Genomic DNA, 17,188 nt, shown 5'->3' with positions numbered 1-17,188 from the left:
CTGCTGGTAGCCAGCAGGTTAGGGCAGTCCTTTGCGTCATTTTACTGTGACTTCATTCACTTTGAACATTTGCAACCCCCTTTGACTTTATCTCTAATAGCGGAGTCAGAGACAGCCAAGAGAAGGTAAAACCAAGAGACACTGGCTGTAGTGACTCTCCCTTACTCATTCTGGAATTTCTCTTCAGGAGAAAGTTTAATACAATAGGGGCATCTTTGGGGTGGGCTGATTTAGGGCTTTTAAATTTTGTTCTACTACAATCTACATGGCATTTGCTATTTTATGTTTTCCTTATTTTTATTTATTTATTTTTATTATTTTTTTATTTTTATTATTTTTGAGACAAAGTCTGGCTCTATTGCCCAGGCTGGAGTGCAGTGGCGCTATCTCAGCTCACTGCAACCTTGACCTCCTTGGACTCAAGCGACCTGCCCACCTCAGCCTCCCGAGTAGCTGGGACCACAGGCACGTGGCACCACATTTGGCTAATTTTTGTATTTTTGGTAAAGATAGGACTTGCCATGTTGTCCTGGTTGGTCTGGAACTCCCAGGCTCAAGCAGTCGTCCAACCTCAGCCTCCCAAAGTGTTAGGATTACAGATGTGAGCCACTCACTGGTCTTCTATGTTTTCTTTGATGGGTAATATGTTTTCAATAGAATTTCCAGGGGACTATGAGACATTATTACTCTTGGCTTTTAGAGCACTCTATGAGTCTCAGATACTCTGGAAGGCATTTCCAGTGGAGAATGTGTCACCTCTCTTATGTCTGGTTTCCCCTGCACATGCTACACTTTTCCACTTTCTCTTCTTGCAGGGATTGTTTCCATTGCCACCCTAACTGTGCTGGCCTATGAACGTTACATTCGTGTGGTCCATGCCAGAGTGATCAATTTTTCCTGGGCCTGGAGGGCCATTACCTACATCTGGCTCTACTCACTGGCATGGGCAGGAGCGCCTCTCCTGGGCTGGAACAGGTACATCCTGGACGTACATGGACTAGGCTGCACTGTGGACTGGAAATCCAAGGATGCCAACGATTCCTCCTTTGTCCTTTTCTTATTTCTTGGCTGCCTGGTGGTGCCCCTGGGCGTCATAGCCCATTGTTATGGCCATATTCTGTATTCCATTCGAATGGTGAGTTGAAGACTACAGATTCCCCCCTCCCAAACCACATCCAGGGTAGAAAATTTTGTGTGAAAAATAATGAAAGCCTTCCTATGTCATCAGTAGTTGCCCAGAGGTGGGGCAGTTCTAGGGGACCTCCCATTTGGTCAAATTTTACGCTGCAAGTCACTCTCTGGAAAGATCAATGAGGAATAGCATGTACTCTCTCTATATCTCTCTCTCAGCCAAAAGAAGGAAGGAAAAAGCTTCTGACTGACAAAATGAGCAACCAAAAAGCCCTACATTATCCAACACTCTTAAAATTTAAGAATTTCAAAAAGGGAATTCCACACTTCCTATAACTGTATTTATTCAAAGGTCACATGAATTTGACTAAAGAACAGCACAGATGTTTTGTTTGGCAATCACACCAGGGTCATAAAGGATAAGAACTGACCACAAACCATTTCATGTTGGGTGCCAACAAGAACTTGCTAGTTTGAACTCAAACCATTTGTGGAGCAGGGTCGATTTCCCAGTCTCCTTCCTCATTCACGGACTCCTCCAACTCTGTTCTCTGCTTCCGTCACAACTCTAGTCTCTTGCTCACTTGATCAAACCCCTCTAACTATGTATGTATATATAAAAGCAAAATCTACTCCCAGCTCCCTCTAGCTATCACTTTATTTTTCTCCTTTTTGTCACTGCTAACTCGAAGAACCATTGGTGACTCTTGGTGCCACATTCTCAGTAAGCATTCATTTACCCAATATTTATTGAGCATATAAAATGTGCCAATTTCTTACTGTTATAGACTGAATGTCTGTGTCTTTCTTAGATTCCTATGTGGAAGGTCTAACCACCAATGTGATAGTATTTGGGGTTGGGGCCTTGGGAGGTAATTAGGGTCAGAGGAGGTCGTGAGGATGGGGCTCTGGTCTGATGGGATTAGGGGATTAGTGTCCTTATAAGAAGGCCTGGCATGGTGGCTCACACCTGTAATCCCAGCACTTTGGGAGGCTGAGGTGGGTGGATCACAAGGTCAGGAGTTCAAGACCAGCCTGGCCAAGATGATGAAACCCCATCTCTACTAAAAATACAAAAATTAGCCAGGCGTGGTGGCAAGTGTCCCTAATCCCAGCCACTCAGGAGGCTGAGGCAGGGAATTGCTTGAACTCGGGAGACAGGTTACGGTGAGCTGAGATCATGCCACAGCACCCCAGCCTATGTTACGGAGCAAGACTCCATCTCTCACACACACACACACACACACACACACACACAGGCATGCACACACACAGACACCAGAGAGCTCGCTCTCTCTGTCTTCCCACGTGTGCATAAAGAAGAGATCACAGAAGCACACAGTGAGACAATGGCCAAGAGAAGAGGCCTCAGAATGATAACTACCTTGCCAGATACTTGACCTGGGACTTCCCAGCCTCTAAAACTGTGAGAAATAAATTTCTGTTGTAGTTCAGGGAGTTCATAGTTTAGTAAGTTTATCTAGCATTTATTCCTCAACTTAGGGCAAACTGGTGACTTTTTCCTCTACTGCACTGCGAATCATACAGCCCTTATTTAAGGTCACTGAAGAGCTCCCACATTTGTCATCCCATGGGCACAGTTTTATTCCTTTCTAGCATCTTCAGCATTTGAGACTATTGACAACTTCTACTTTCTTGTGATGTTCTCCTGCATTGATTCTAGGGCCCCTTTCTCTGCTGTCTTTGTTGCTGACTCTCTGGTCCCATCTTCTTATCTCTTCCGGGGCTTCTCTTCCTTTGGCCTCCCCCGCATCCTATGTTCAGCTCTCGTCTCATGCTATACACTGGCTTTGGGTGGTCTTTCATACTGCCGGAATTTCTCCTTCTGACACAAGCCTGATAACTTTCACATCTCTGTTTCCAGTTCAGGTCTCTCTTCTGGCCTCTAGCAGATCCTCGTAGTCAATTGCCTATTGAATACCTGCACTTGGATGGTCCACAGACTCATCAAATTTAACAAATGTAAAGATGAATTAGTCATATTTTCCCTAAAATTCTCTATGCCTCCATTTGCATTCTCATTGAATAGTCATCATTCCTAGCTACCAAGACTAGAAATTAGGGAGTAATCTTTGACTATGCGTCATCTGTGTTTCCCCCAACACCAAGCTATTGATCAGCTCTTATCCATGCCACTTAAATCTTCCCTCCTTCCTTCCTTTCTCCCTCCCTTCCTTCCTTTCTTCCTTCCTTCCTTTCTCTTTCTTCCTTCCCTCCTTTCTTTCTCTTTCTTTCTCTCTTTCTTTCCTTTCCTTTTCTTTTCTTTTCTTTCTTTCTTTGTTTTTCTTTCTTCTTGTTTCACTCTTTTGCCCAGGTTGGAGTGCAATGGCACGATATCAGCTCACTGCAACCTCCACCTCCCAGCTCCAAGCGATTCTTCTGCCTCAGCCTCCTGAGTAGCTGGGATTACAGGTGCCACACCCAGCTAATTCAAAAAATATTTTTAGTAGAGATGGGATTTCACCATATTGTCCGGCTGGTTTCAAACTCCTGACCTCAGGTGATGCACCCACCTTGGCCTCCCAAAGCGCTGGGATTACAGGTGTGAGCCACTGTGCCCGGCCTATATTTTTCAGTATATCCATTTTCCCCTCTCTTACTGCCACATACTCTATTCAAAAAAGCCTTAACTCTCCTTTAAAAATTTTTTGCTTTCCTCTAATCCATTCTTTGCACATTGCCACTGGAGTAATTGTTCTCAAGTATTATCTTCAGAAATTCCACTGTCTTTGTGATTAAAAATAAAGCCCCTGGATGTGGCCAGCAGATTCCGTGTGGCCTCTCCTGTCTACCTGTCCAGCCTCATTTCTTGACACTCCCCTCCTCTTGCCACCTCAGGCTCCAGCCAATGGTTATATTTCTTGTTTTCAGAAACTGATTTGTTATTTAGCCTCTTGTTTTAGCACACTTCCTTTCTCTGGAACATTCTGTCTCTCCCCCTTATTTGACTGATTCCTCCTTCCCTCACAAGGCTAACAGCAGGATTTTCCTGTTCTAAGCCACCCTCAAACCGGTTACCCATCCTGTGTACTACCTACTTCATCCTCCCTGCTTACCTCCCCCATGGCTTGTACCCGCTCTGTGTGCATCACCCTCACCAAACAGCGAATTCCTCAGGAGCAGAGACTGGGTCTTATGTATTTCTCCACCTGTAGCTGGAACAGTGTCTGCATTTAGTAGGTGATCAGTGACTATTTTTGGAATGAGTTACAGCAGAGGGCATAGAAAGGGGAAGACAGGAGAAGGGGTGAAAGTGTGAAGAGATTTGACTTTAGATTGCACGATCTAAAGTGCTACTTTAATTTGCATAGCACTGGTAATTTAGGTAATTTGCTACTACCTACGTAAACAGAGAGCTCACTGCAAGTAGTTTGCCTCCATTTCCTTATTCAGAGAGGGGTGCGTCGTAACAACGATGGAGATATAGCTACTCAATTGAGAATGAAGATTCACAGTGAAATTCTTTGAAAATCTACAGATGTCTTGGATTAATGAGCACTAGGCATCAGCCATTTATATAGCCAGAGAACATTTTAACAGATAATTCTGAAGAATTTGTTTTAGGTGGTTCATTCTTTAAGACATATTTGTGCATGTGCCCTTGCTTTATCCATAGCAATTTTGAAAACTATCCTCAAATGATTGAATAAAGAGGGTGAGACATGAAATAGAGTTTTTTATTTGGAAAATGTTTAATGAGCAGAATGAAGGAATAGAGAGTAATGAAACAAAGAGGCCTGAAAGAGATAAGTAAAAAATAATCATGAATGACTTCACATATATAAACCCAAATAATCTAAAACATTCGTCAAGATCTCCTTATGCCAAAAAGGAACTGGGGAAATATAGGCCAACATTTATTTAATTTCTCCAGAATGCATGTAATTCCAAGATGGGTAAGTGAGAGCTCTGCCTTGATAAATGGTGAGATGATATAAAGACTGACTTGCCCAGAAAATGGCACAGATAAAACCATTGGACCTATTTACTGGACGTTGGTGGCAATAATTGAGATGTGGATATGTCACTTGTTCATTGAAACTCTGAAGAGTCCATAACGACAATTCCAAACATACTATAGTATCATAAATGGACATATATGCATATGAGTGTGTTAGTTTCATATCTAGTTCAAACATAAATAAGTATTTAACCTCAAAAACAACCCCACAAAGTCATACATGTGAAAATGGAACTCAAGTTCTGTTAATTCTAATAGGTGTTCTTGTTTTGACCTCCTTTCTTCTTTACTCTTGGGGGGGTTATTGACTTGCTCAATATCACAGAGCAAAAGTGGTGAATCTGGGACATGAACTTAGATCTTCTAATTCCAAATCTAGAGGTTTTATCAAAACCCCATAGCCTTTCTATAAACTCTAGGGAGGCTTCCCCAAAGTGATGTTTTGAAAATAGAATAATATTCTATAACAGTTAATAAAAGTTTATTTAAAAATAGAATTGTACACACATAATAGTAGTATTAAGTTGGTGCAAAAGTAATTGTGGTTTTTGCCATTAAAGGTAAACCTTTAAAGGTACCTTATTTAAAGGTAAATTATTTACCTTTCTGCACACCAAAAATATCTTCCTAAATAAAAATAGTTATCTCTCAACATTGTAATAAGTCATACTAATTTTACTACAAAAGTACAAATACTTTATATATTGATTTTTTTTTAAGTAATTGGCATACTGGTAAAGGAATATTATTTACCTTTAAATAAGGTTACTTTCAAAGGTTTACCTTTAATGGCAAGAAGCACAATTACTTTTGCACTAACCTAATACCAGAAATTTAATACCCACTCTTCCCCACACATATTCTCTCCAGCCTAAAAAAGTCAACCACTTAAATTTTTTCTATTTCTCTCTATTCTTTGTCAATCTGAATGTATGATTTTGTTAAGAATATACTTTCTTAAGTATAATTTTGGATATTGGTAATTTAGGAATTTTAATTAAAATATATTTCTAAATACTCTAAGCACATGTTCTAAATGATTTCTTTGGAAAGAACTAAAAGGTACACTTAGAGTTCATTGAAATGCAGTAAATTTCCCAGCATGAAGTAATCAATACTAAATATCAACAGTATGCCAACTACTTAAAAAAATCAATATATAAAGTATTTGTATTTTTGTAGTAAAATTCATGTAACTTATTACAATATTCAGAGATAACTATTTTTATTTAGGAACATATTTTTGGTGTGCAGCAATATTATTTGCCTGTGTATTATTATAATGCACTTATAATAATAATAGGAGAAACAGCAAAAAGAAACATATTCAAGAAACTCAAAGAACTTTCAGACTGTACGTTATTACTCCTCCATACCTTTAATGGGAACAAACTGGGAGCAGAGAGGCCGATTTTAGAGGAAGGAGACTCCTGGAGTTTCACCAAGTGCTATTCTCTGCAAGTGAGCCCCTGCTGAAACCAATCACAAACAAATTCCTCCTGAAATTCTACTTTATAGTCATTAGCAGTGAATTGAAAACCTGGTTTCCAGTAGGAATTCATTTGGGGATTAAGTTCTCATCAAGACCAGCTGCAGGCTTCATCTTGCAGAACTCCTGAGATGACATGGGTATGCAGTCTGATTTGAGAACTGAAGGATTAACACAGGATCATGGGGAAATTGCTTTCATTTCATCATAACTCTTAACTCTTTCAGGCTATCTTTTAGAGGCTTCAAGACCTAGGCAAAATAATTCATTTTATTCTTACTAAGTAAGTTAGAGAACATTTAAAACAACTGAAGCATGTAAGAGGCTATGTAGTTCAACCTCTATGTGTTGTACGTGGGGACACTGAGGCCCCACAAGGTTGAAGCTGGACTCAGCGACAAGTCTCGAATCAGAAGTCAGCCTCCCAAGGTCCCATTCAGCTCTCTTTCCATTTAGATGGGGCCAAGAATGGTCTCTGAATATCTGCTATAAAAACAACAAAAGAAAACCATTCTTTTATTTTTTAAAGACTTTCCTTTCTTTCTCCTTTCTGTAGCTTCGTTGTGTGGAAGATCTTCAGACAATTCAAGTGATCAAGATTTTAAAATATGAAAAGAAACTGGCCAAAATGTGTTTTTTAATGATATTCACCTTCCTGGTCTGTTGGATGCCTTATATCGTCATCTGCTTCTTGGTGGTTAATGGGCACGGTCACCTGGTCACTCCAACAATATCTATTGTTTCGTATCTCTTTGTTAAATCGAACACTGTATATAATCCAGTGATTTATGTCTTCATGATCAGAAAGGTAAGCTTTGCAATTAACTGATGGTTTTCACCCTGGATATAGAGTTGGAAACTGCGTGATACTTTTATAGAGGTGATTCAGAGCTGCTTCAATTAAAAAAAAGTCCAAATCAAGAATTTTGTAGGAATGTAAAGGGATCAGGGAGAAATGTAGAATATTTCCAAACAAAATAATAACAATTCTAAGAACTACCCATAGAGAGTCACACTTGTTAGATAAAATTCTATTAAAATTAATATTTAATTCATCAGAACATATCTTATGCCCTAGTAATAACAGCTACAACGTTAATAATACATTTAAAATTCTTACTGTACCAAGCAAGTTACAAACAAGTTACAGGCAAGTTTACAAAACTCCACAAAAGAGGCACTAATATTATTTCTTGTTTTATTTATGGGTTATGAATAGGTTCAGAGAAGTTCAATAACTTGCCTAATCCAGGAAGTATTGGTGCCAGGATTTGAGCCTAGTTTGATCAAGTCCCCAAATCCAGTGCTTATAACTCCTCACTTGGGGTTAGAGATACTTGTAGCAGTTGGTCTGGGTTGTTATTCATATGCCACAGCAAATGTACAGCCTAAATTAATTTGGTTCAAGAAACTTCCTGGGCCGGGTGTGGTGGCTCACACCAGTAATCCCAGCACTTTGGGATGCTGAGGCAGAAGAATTGCTTGAGCTAAGAGTTCAAGACCAACCTGGATAACATAGTGAGACGCCCCTCTCTCAAAAAAAAAAATAAATAAAATTAGGCATGGTGGCATGTGTCTATGTGCTACTCAGGAGCCTGAAGTGAGGGGATCTCTTGAGCCCAGGAGGTCAAGGCTGCAGTGAGCCATGATTGCACCACTGCACTCCAGCCTGGGCGACAGAAAAGACCCTGCCTCAAAAAGAAGAGCAACTTCCTTATCATCTGTTTCTGTAGTTGAAAGGTTCTGACTTGATGGCTATGAGTCATTGCTAGGAGAGCCCACAGAATGATTAATATAAAGCTGAGCCCTCTAAGTTTCAGAGAATTTAAAAGTTAAGGTTAATGCTTCATTACACCATTGGAATTTTAAAGATAACAGGTCATAATAATAACAGGCAATAATAATCACTGTGACGTCTAATGCTCAAGAATGTGAGTGCTAAATCTCCCTGCCTCTTCTTTTGCCTTTCCTTTTCTTTGAATATTGTTGGCTTACACTCTCCATAAACTCACTTTCATGTCTCTTAATCTCCTCTCACTGACAGTATTTCTTTCCTTTCTTGTTGCTTTCAATTGGTCTATCCTTTGATCCAGAGATTTTAAACTTGGAGTCCATGGGACCTAACCATTCCTTGAGTTGGCCTCAGGAGAGCCAATGAAACCCTGGAAATTGTTTGTAACTTTTTTTAGTATGCACATATATGAATTTTTCTAGTGAGCTGTATTATAACTTCAATTAATTTTATATCAGAGAATAAGATATTTTAGGGACCACCATCTCAACAGGCAAATTTAAAATATATTCACTAACAATTATTGGTTGCACTTTTTCTCTCAGCCAATGGGCTGTAAATCAAGGCTTTTAGAACTTTAATGTGCATATCCCACACCTGGAAATCTTGTAAGAAATGAATATTCTCCTTCAGTATGTGTGGTTGCTCAATATTGTGCATGTCTAACAAGCTCCCACATGGTCCTGATATTGCTGATTCCTAAGGGCATACTTTAAACAGGAAGTCTAAAAGATACACACAAAAACAAACAAATAAAAACAATGGTCTTTGTCTTCAAAGAGCTTACTATTTATATGGAAAAGCATTGTTTGGCATACATACTCTATTTAACCTTTATAATAATGTATCTTTAACACTTAACCAAACAATGGTGTAGTGAATAAAGTCTCAAACAAATAAATATTTTTATTTTTTAAATTTTTGAATCAAGTGGAAAAAATAAATATTTTTAAATGTGAGTATAAACTAAATGCTAACTTACATAAGATTGAGGCTCAAAGAAGAGATTATCAGGCAGTGTTTTCTATAAAACAAAACAAAACACAAACAAAAAAGACAGAAATCAATGGAGCTGTTTATTATATTCTTAACTGATATTTCCTGATCTGAGAAAGCCTGTATATTCAACATTTATTTTGCTCTAAATAATGGAGATACCAATTACATTAACTTTTGATTTATGTTTTACTGGTCAGGATGGACCGACGACTATAACAAGCAACTCCAACCTTTCAGTGAAATCATATGGAGTTTGCTGCTCATTCAGGTCACAGTTCACAGTCTAATAATATATTGGGTGGAGGAGATGGGATCTGTCCCGTGCAGTCATTTAGGAATCTAGGTTCCTTCCATTGTGTGATATTATGATCGTTACACTTTGGCCTCCCAGTTTCTTGTAGAGAGGAATAGCAGAGAGGAGAAGCCAATAGGAAGCCAAGAAATATTATTCGGATTATGTACGTTGATGACATTAGTACTCTCTGCCATAGTATTTTTTCCCCAATTGATTAGGAATTTAGATAGAAAAAAAAATTCTTCATCTAATTGAGGGAACATTAGCAAGTACAACAGCCTGTAATCTGCCATGAAGAGCCTTGTCTGTTTTGGTTGCTTATAGCATCTCTAATTATAGCACAGTGGCTGTCACCTAGTAGATGCCCACTGAATATTCGTGGACTGACTTAACGTTCAGAAATCTCTTAAATAAATAGTTCTACCTGCTCTCATAGTGTGTGCAGATTGAAACTTGGAAGATGATAAGGTATTGAAATGGTCTTAGATGGTCTGGTTAATAAGAATTCAGAATAAATAAAAGACATTGGTCAGGCGCGGTGGCTCATGCCTGTAATCCTAGCACTTTGGGAGGCTGAGGGCGGTGGATCACGAGGTCAGGAGTTCGAGAACAGCCTGGCCAATATGGTGAAACCCCATCTCTACTAAAAATACAAAAAATTAGCTGGACGTGGTGGCATGCACCTGTAGTCCCAACTGCTTGGGAGGCTGAGGAAGGAGAATTGCTTGAACCCGGGAGTCAGAGGTTGCAGTGAGCTGAGATCGTACCACTGCACTCCAGCCGGGCAACAGAGCAAGACTTCATCTCAAAAAAAAAAAAAGACATAAAGCTCCAGGGTGATTAGGTAGATCTGAGCATGACCACATAACCCCACATCCACACCTGCTAACAAGCAAAAACCAACTCAAATTCAGCTCAACTGATTTCCTTGAATGCTAATCCAGATTAGTGCCCCACTTTTACTTAATATTCAACTTTATTTTTCCTCTGCCCAGTTTCGAAGATCCCTTTTGCAGCTCCTGTGTCTTCGAATGCTGAGGTGCCAGCAGCCTGCTAAAGACCTACCAACAGCTGGGAGTGAAATGCAGATCAGACCCATTGTGATGTCACAGAAAGATGGGGACAGGCCAAAGAAAAAAGTGACTTTCAACTCTTCTTCCATCATTTTTATCATCACCAGTGATGAATCACTGTCAGTTGATGACAGTGACAAAACCAATGGATCCAAAGTTGATGTAATCCAAGTTCGTCCTTTGTAGGAATGAAGAATGGCAATGAAAGATGGGGCCTTACATTGGATGCCACTTTCAGACTTCCATCATAAGAAGTGTTCTGGAATCCCCATTCTATGTAATATCAACAGAACTTTGTGGCCCAGCAGGAAATTTGAATTGCCAACATGCTCTTGGGCCTCAGGAAGAGGTTGAACAAAAATAAATTCTTTTAATTCAACAGGTGCTTTACATAATGAAAAACCACTTGTGGCACATGGTGGGCATCTAGCATCATCATCTTCTAATGTGTTGGAGAGTTTCATTTCAAATATATTTTTAAAACTACTATATTTTCCAAAACATGTAATACATTTTTCTTGAAAATACCTTACTGTAAAAATAACTGTCACATACATGTGTGAAGTAGCTAGAACATATTGAATTTTTTTTGTACTGTTGGGCTGTATTCATTGTCATGTCCTGTGTCTGATCAAATTATCAAGGAAATAATTCTGGAATGAAAAAGAATATTCTCTTATTGGAAACAAAAGACATTTTATAGATATAGTATGACAAGCAGGAGTTTCAGAGACAACTTTGAATCCTCATCAGCCTGGAGACCAGCACCAGAGGAATCTATGTGGCAAACTCCCATGGATTTGCTTCCCACAATTTGCTGCTCCTACAGACTCAAAGCTCTTTTCCTGTGTTTTGTCGTTTCTCTAAAAATTTACTGTTCTTTGTTGATGCTATATAAGCCAGGGAGTTCTAAGAAGCCAGCTCTTCGAGATTTACTCATTCCCCCTTATTTTCACCTGTATTTCCCACATATATATATATACTTGCTAATACACTTATGTTTGTTTTTCGCTTGTTAGTCTGTCTCTTGTTTTAGGGCCCCCAGCCAAGGAACCTAAAGTGGGTATAAGGAAAAATTATTATTTTTTCCCTACAAACTAAACATGGATTATTAGAACTCAAGGAGTTCATTGACAATATTGAAAAGAAACACTGAATCATTTTATTTTATTGCCCAGTTTTTACTTCTTAGGTGACCCTAGTGTTGCATCTTCATAATTAATCATGTTTGAAGGACTTCTCAGTGACTTAGCAGCCTGCTAAAGAAGGAAAAACCAAAGAATAGTTTTCACTAAATGTGCTTTTAGAAATCAAGCGTACTGCTGGTTCTGCCACAGTACGTAGTTCAAGAATAAATTACTAAATTGCTTCTGAGGTTCTGAAGTGGAATAAAATAATGGCTTTGTATTTCTATGAAAGTTGTCTCCCTTTGTTTCCTTTCCACTCTCTTGCATATGTAGACATTTAATTTATGAATAAAACCCTTTCCTGTCCCTTACTCAGTATGATATTAATAGCCTTTTTCTTATCTCTACAGGATAATTCTGGGCTGGCAATGGTGGCTCACACCTCTCATCCCTGCATTTTGGGAGGCTGAGTTGGGCAAATTACATGAGACCAGGAGTTTGAGACCGGCCTGGGAAGCATGGCAAGACCCTGTCTCTACTGAAAAATACCAAAAAATTAGCTGGGCATGGTAGCCCCAGGTACTTGAGAGACTGAGGTGGGAGGATTGCTTGAGCCTGGGAGGCAGAGATTGCAGTGAAGCAAGATCATGCCACTAAATTCCAGCCTGGACAACAGAGTGAGATGTGATCTCTAAATAAATAAATAAATAGAGATGATAGATAGATAGATATAGATAGAGGATGGATGGATAGATAGATAGATAGATAGATAGATAGATAGATAGATAGAAAGAAATAGTGGTACTCGAAGATGGGAAAATAAAATAAGTTTATTTTGTAAGTCTCTGGAACTCCCCTGAGTTCCTGATGTACATTTCTGGTTTTATTTAGTAAGTCTGAGCCCTGCGGTTAAATAAGTTCTATTCAAGTGACAAAAAGTGCAACTAATATGCTAGTCAAGTTGTGATTTTTAGTCCCAGGTGTTAAGTACATCCTGTTGTGAGTTCTATTGTGTCTTTTTAAAGAAAAGGCATGATTACTGTCTTCCCTGAGGCATCTTGGGCCTTACTTTTTGAGAAGTGAAAGGTCTTAGTCACTGCACTTTTATAGTGAGAATGACTCAACCTGAGTGTTCATAACGTAGGGAAGGTGCATGTTTCAACTTTTAAAATGTGGCGGGCTCCCCCCTAGTAATTGCAATTAACATACAGAGAAATTCTACATTAAGTTTAATTATAAGCAGACCACTATCTTCCATTCGTGAATCAAATATGACAATAGAAACTTTTTTTTTTTAATGCTTAATTTTGGTCGCAGAGAAAGAAATCAAGCATTTGCTACCTCAAACCTTTCTATCACCTGCTAATGAGATTGGAAGTTTGTTCTAGGGAGCCCATGGCCTTTGCAGGGAAACATGTTTTGTGTTCCAGAAGTGAGCTATCCAGTTCCACGGTCTTCTCACGTAGTGGAGAGGTCCTTGTAACACACAGTGCATAAGTAGGTAGGTACTGCTGATGGCTATCAGTGATCCGAAGAAAAAGAGTCCTTTGTTTATCACCTGGAAGACAGCAAGAACTCTCATTTCATTTGTCCAGAGATTAAAATCTGGAAATAGACCTCGTTTGTTAACAACAAAGGGTAAACAATGTCCTCTTTTTTCTTTAACCTGAAACAACAACTTAATGGCCAGGAATTGATAAGGTTGAGATAAAATCCAGCATTGGGAGCCTCCCTTCTCCCTCTCTCCCAAGAAACTCATGAATCCAGGTGTTCTATATGAAAAAAATTTAGCAACCAGCCATTAAAAAACCTTTGCAGTTTAGAAAAAGAGCTGTGAATTCTTAGAAGAGTACTACTGTGCTGGGACCACGTGTAATTTATTCCTTCTCAGAAGCTTCCCAAAAGTCCCCATGAGAGGAGTGGTGGCCTGGTGGCCTGTGTGACTAAGCCTCACCCGAAGACTAAACACAAGATGTGAACAGTGGCCTGAGGCTAATTCCAGCCTGGGTCAGGTGCATTCCCATGGCACCCTGGCCTATTTCTATCCCCACACTTACTGTCCTGCATTCTAACTGCCTGCTGGTCTCCTTTCCCCCTTTAGACTTTCAGCTCCTTAAGGGCAGGGACCCTGTACTATTCACCTTGTATAGATAAATCTTGATTTCTTCCCATCCATTCTCCATATAGACATCTTTCTAAAATCCAGACCTGAGTCTGTTGGCCTCCCTGGGCTCCCTTGTTTCTCTCAAGATAATATTCCAGGAGTTTAAAGCCCTGCCTGCCTCTCCAGCTGCCCCTCTGACCATTCTCACACATTAGTGTTGCCTTCCAGCTCCACTGAAATCCTGGCCGCTCTCACTCTGATGTGTTGGTCACGTGTCTTCTGCCTTCCCCTTTCCTGGCCCAGTCCTGTTCTCCTCAGGGGCAGTTTATCCCTCTCCAGCGCTACTCTCTATCCCCCGCTAGCCTCTGAGCTTTGTAAGAGGTGTGGACTGTGTCACGTTCATCACCATGCTAGCTCAGTGCTATGCACTAAATAAAACTGTTGAATGAAAGACATTGTAAAATCCCCAAAGTGGAAGACTAGGGAATCAGAATTCCATTTAATGGCATCTCTGGGCCAACTGCCTAATATGAATGTATTATATAGAATTCCATTGGAATAGGTGGGCCTCTTTCTTTCCTTCCTTCCTTCCCTCCCTCCTTCCTTCCTTCCTTCTTTCCTTCCTTTTCTTTCTTTCCCCTCCCTCCCTCCCTCCCTCCCTCCCTCCTTCCTTCCTTCCTTCCTTCCTTCCTTCCTTCCTTCCTTCTTCCTTTTTATTGAGATGGAGTCTTGCTCTGTTGCCCAGGCTGGAGTGCAATGGTGTGATCTTGGCTCACTGCAACCTCTGTCTCCTGGGTTCAAGCAATTCTCCTGCCTCAGCCTCCCAAGAAGCTGGGATTACAGGCATCCACCACTATGCCAGGCTATTTTTTGTGTTTTTTTTTGAGACAGAGTTTTGCTCTGTTGCCCAGGCTGGAGTGAAGTAGTGTGATCTCGGCTCACCGCAACCTCTGCCTCCCGGGGTCAAGTGATTCTCCTGCCTCAGCCTCCCAAGTAGCTGGGACTACCAATTTTTGTCTTTTTAGTAGAAACAGGGTTTCACCACATTGGCCAGGCTGGTCTCAAATTCCTGACCTTGTGATCCGCCAGCCTCGGCCTCCCAAAGTGCTGGGATTACAGGCATGAGCCTCTGCGTCCAGCCTGGAATAGGTGTTTTAAAAGTGATTCAGTTCTGTGTAATTTTACAAATTAAACTCATGAGACTATTGCACAAAGCAAAAATCAAAAACAGTACACCTTGCTAAAATAAAAAGTTGAGAAATATTAGCATCAGTTTCTTTCTTGAGTTTCTGCCCTTCAAAAACTCTCTCTCTTTGCAACTTCCTCTAATGTTCAGTAAGCCCTCTTCCCTCTCTGTACTCAGGACAGTTTCTGTTTGTAAGGCAAACATTTGGTGTCTGTCTCATCATTTCTGTATTTGCCTGAAATAAACATAATCATAATACTATGACATTTCAACACATCATATTAAAAAAAATAAAAAATGTAATCTGTTCCAACCTTTTTTTGCCAGCGCCAACGCTGCACAGCTTCATGGTATCTTATTCTGGAAAAAGTGACCTGCAGGGAAGTTTAAAAAGTGGTCTTGTGTCTTCTTTAACAGGTAAACAGACAATTAAAATGAGAAAAAGTCTTAAGTCCAGACCTTACCATGGTATAAAGAGGGATGAAGGTAGATGGCATAATAGCATGAAGAAATCTCTCAATGTTCTTCTGAAAAATGAACCACTTTGAGTTGACATGTGCTCGCATCTGCAATAATGTGAGTAAAAAATGCTTTTGAACAAATACATCTATTTCCTACTGCAACTTATTATTATCCTTCATTCCCACTCATCGCAATCCCAAACACAAAGTAGTCAAATAAATTTTTGTTTCCGTAATAGTCATTCCCAATCCATTTTAGTAAATGTCAGTCATATAGGATGTTGCCTCACACCAGTTACGTGAAACCTGCTGGGGAAGTTTTATTTTGCTCGGGGATCAGATAGGAACTCTATTTCAGCAAAGGGTTTGTTCAACCAAATCTGCAGGTAATCTGTAAGCTCAAAGATTTGACTAATTTTCTGTTGCTTCCTGGTTGGTTTGTAATATTGCTTATGGCAACAAGTAAAGCTATGCTGACCTACTCTCTATTTAGGACAGATACTGTGGCATAGCCATCCTGTTTTAAATGATAAGACAAGATACATTAATAAAGCTTCTAGTATCTTATAGAATGTCCTCCACCACATACGATGCAATTTCACTCAAGATGAAGTCCCGTTTCTTTCTTTCTGTCTTCAGGAGAGATGAAAAATAGCTGGTCACTCTGCTTTAAATTTGTCTTGTAAATCCTTTCATTTTATTATTTTAAAACTATAATATTGTGAAATCACTTATTGTGAGCTTTTCATATGACTGGTTCAAAATGGAATTAATGTGTTTTTCTTCAAAGTACTAATTTTCCTGAACATAAGTTTCTTTTTGTTATTATGCATTTTTTTTAGTGCATAAGGCTTCAAAGGATAATCAGTGCTACTCTAAATATGCAAGTTATAATGTTATGAGTGAAAAGGCCATTCAACATTTCTTAGATTTTCTAAATATGTTAACACATCTGAAAGTTGTATTTTCATTAAATTAACATATTGCCTATGACATATGGACTAAATGTCTAAGATATAAGCATGTGAATTATCAGAGGCTTTGTTACTTCCTAAATGTCCTTAAAGTGTAGATGAAATAATGTGTGTGGGTCATTGCCACTGGCCACCGAGTAACAATCCACCCAAGTCTTAAGGAATGCTCTCTCTCTCTCTGTGTGTGTGTGTGTGTGTGTGTGTGTGTGTGTGTGTGTTCGTTCTTGTCTGTACATATTCTTATATAGCATGCATGAGATGGGGGCTGACACAAAGAAAAAGAAAAGAACAGAACATTTGTTTGTTAGAATATCAGTGAACCATCTCATGAAATAAAGCCAAACCTTCTCACTCACCTCTATGTAATTGTACATGGATAGGTCTGAAATCGCATGATCATCTGGGATTCTCAATCTTGAGAATGCAGGAAGACACAAACCTATAAGTAAAATAATACATCTTTCCAAAACCTTCTATAAACATGTGCTGAACTCTACACAGGTCAAATTAAATGGTCTATTCACTACCAATGCTCTCGATAATTTTTTTAAACTATGAATGACATTCTGTATAAC

The 17,188-nt window shown here is 39.5% G+C and overlaps 2 protein-coding genes across 2 annotated transcripts in view; one reads left to right on the top strand and one right to left on the bottom strand.

The window, feature by feature from the left end:
* Window positions 1-13,439, top strand: part of OPN3 (opsin 3) — a 48,414-nt gene extending 34,975 nt beyond the window's left edge. The window contains exons 2-4 of the mRNA XM_012443734.3: window positions 816-1,135; window positions 7,159-7,410; window positions 10,684-13,439. Of these exons, the coding sequence (XP_012299157.1) occupies window positions 816-1,135; window positions 7,159-7,410; window positions 10,684-10,947 (836 nt within the window). The 3' untranslated portion in view covers window positions 10,948-13,439. The remainder of the gene's footprint in view (window positions 1-815; window positions 1,136-7,158; window positions 7,411-10,683) is intronic.
* The window catches only part of KMO (kynurenine 3-monooxygenase), a 58,106-nt gene continuing 54,018 nt past the window's right edge, over window positions 13,101-17,188 (bottom strand). The window contains 5 exon segments of the mRNA XM_012443729.3: window positions 13,101-13,306; window positions 13,309-13,446; window positions 15,493-15,552; window positions 15,643-15,744; window positions 16,970-17,052. Coding sequence (XP_012299152.3) covers window positions 13,244-13,306; window positions 13,309-13,446; window positions 15,493-15,552; window positions 15,643-15,744; window positions 16,970-17,052 — 446 coding nt within the window. The 3' untranslated portion in view covers window positions 13,101-13,243.

This window comes from Aotus nancymaae, unplaced genomic scaffold, assembly GCF_030222135.1.
Source record: "Aotus nancymaae isolate 86718 unplaced genomic scaffold, 86718_ANA_hifiasm-v0.15.2.pri h1tg000032l_0, whole genome shotgun sequence".
NCBI classification, from domain to species: domain Eukaryota; kingdom Metazoa; phylum Chordata; class Mammalia; order Primates; family Aotidae; genus Aotus; species Aotus nancymaae.
This window is presented reverse-complemented; position numbering and strand designations above follow the sequence as displayed.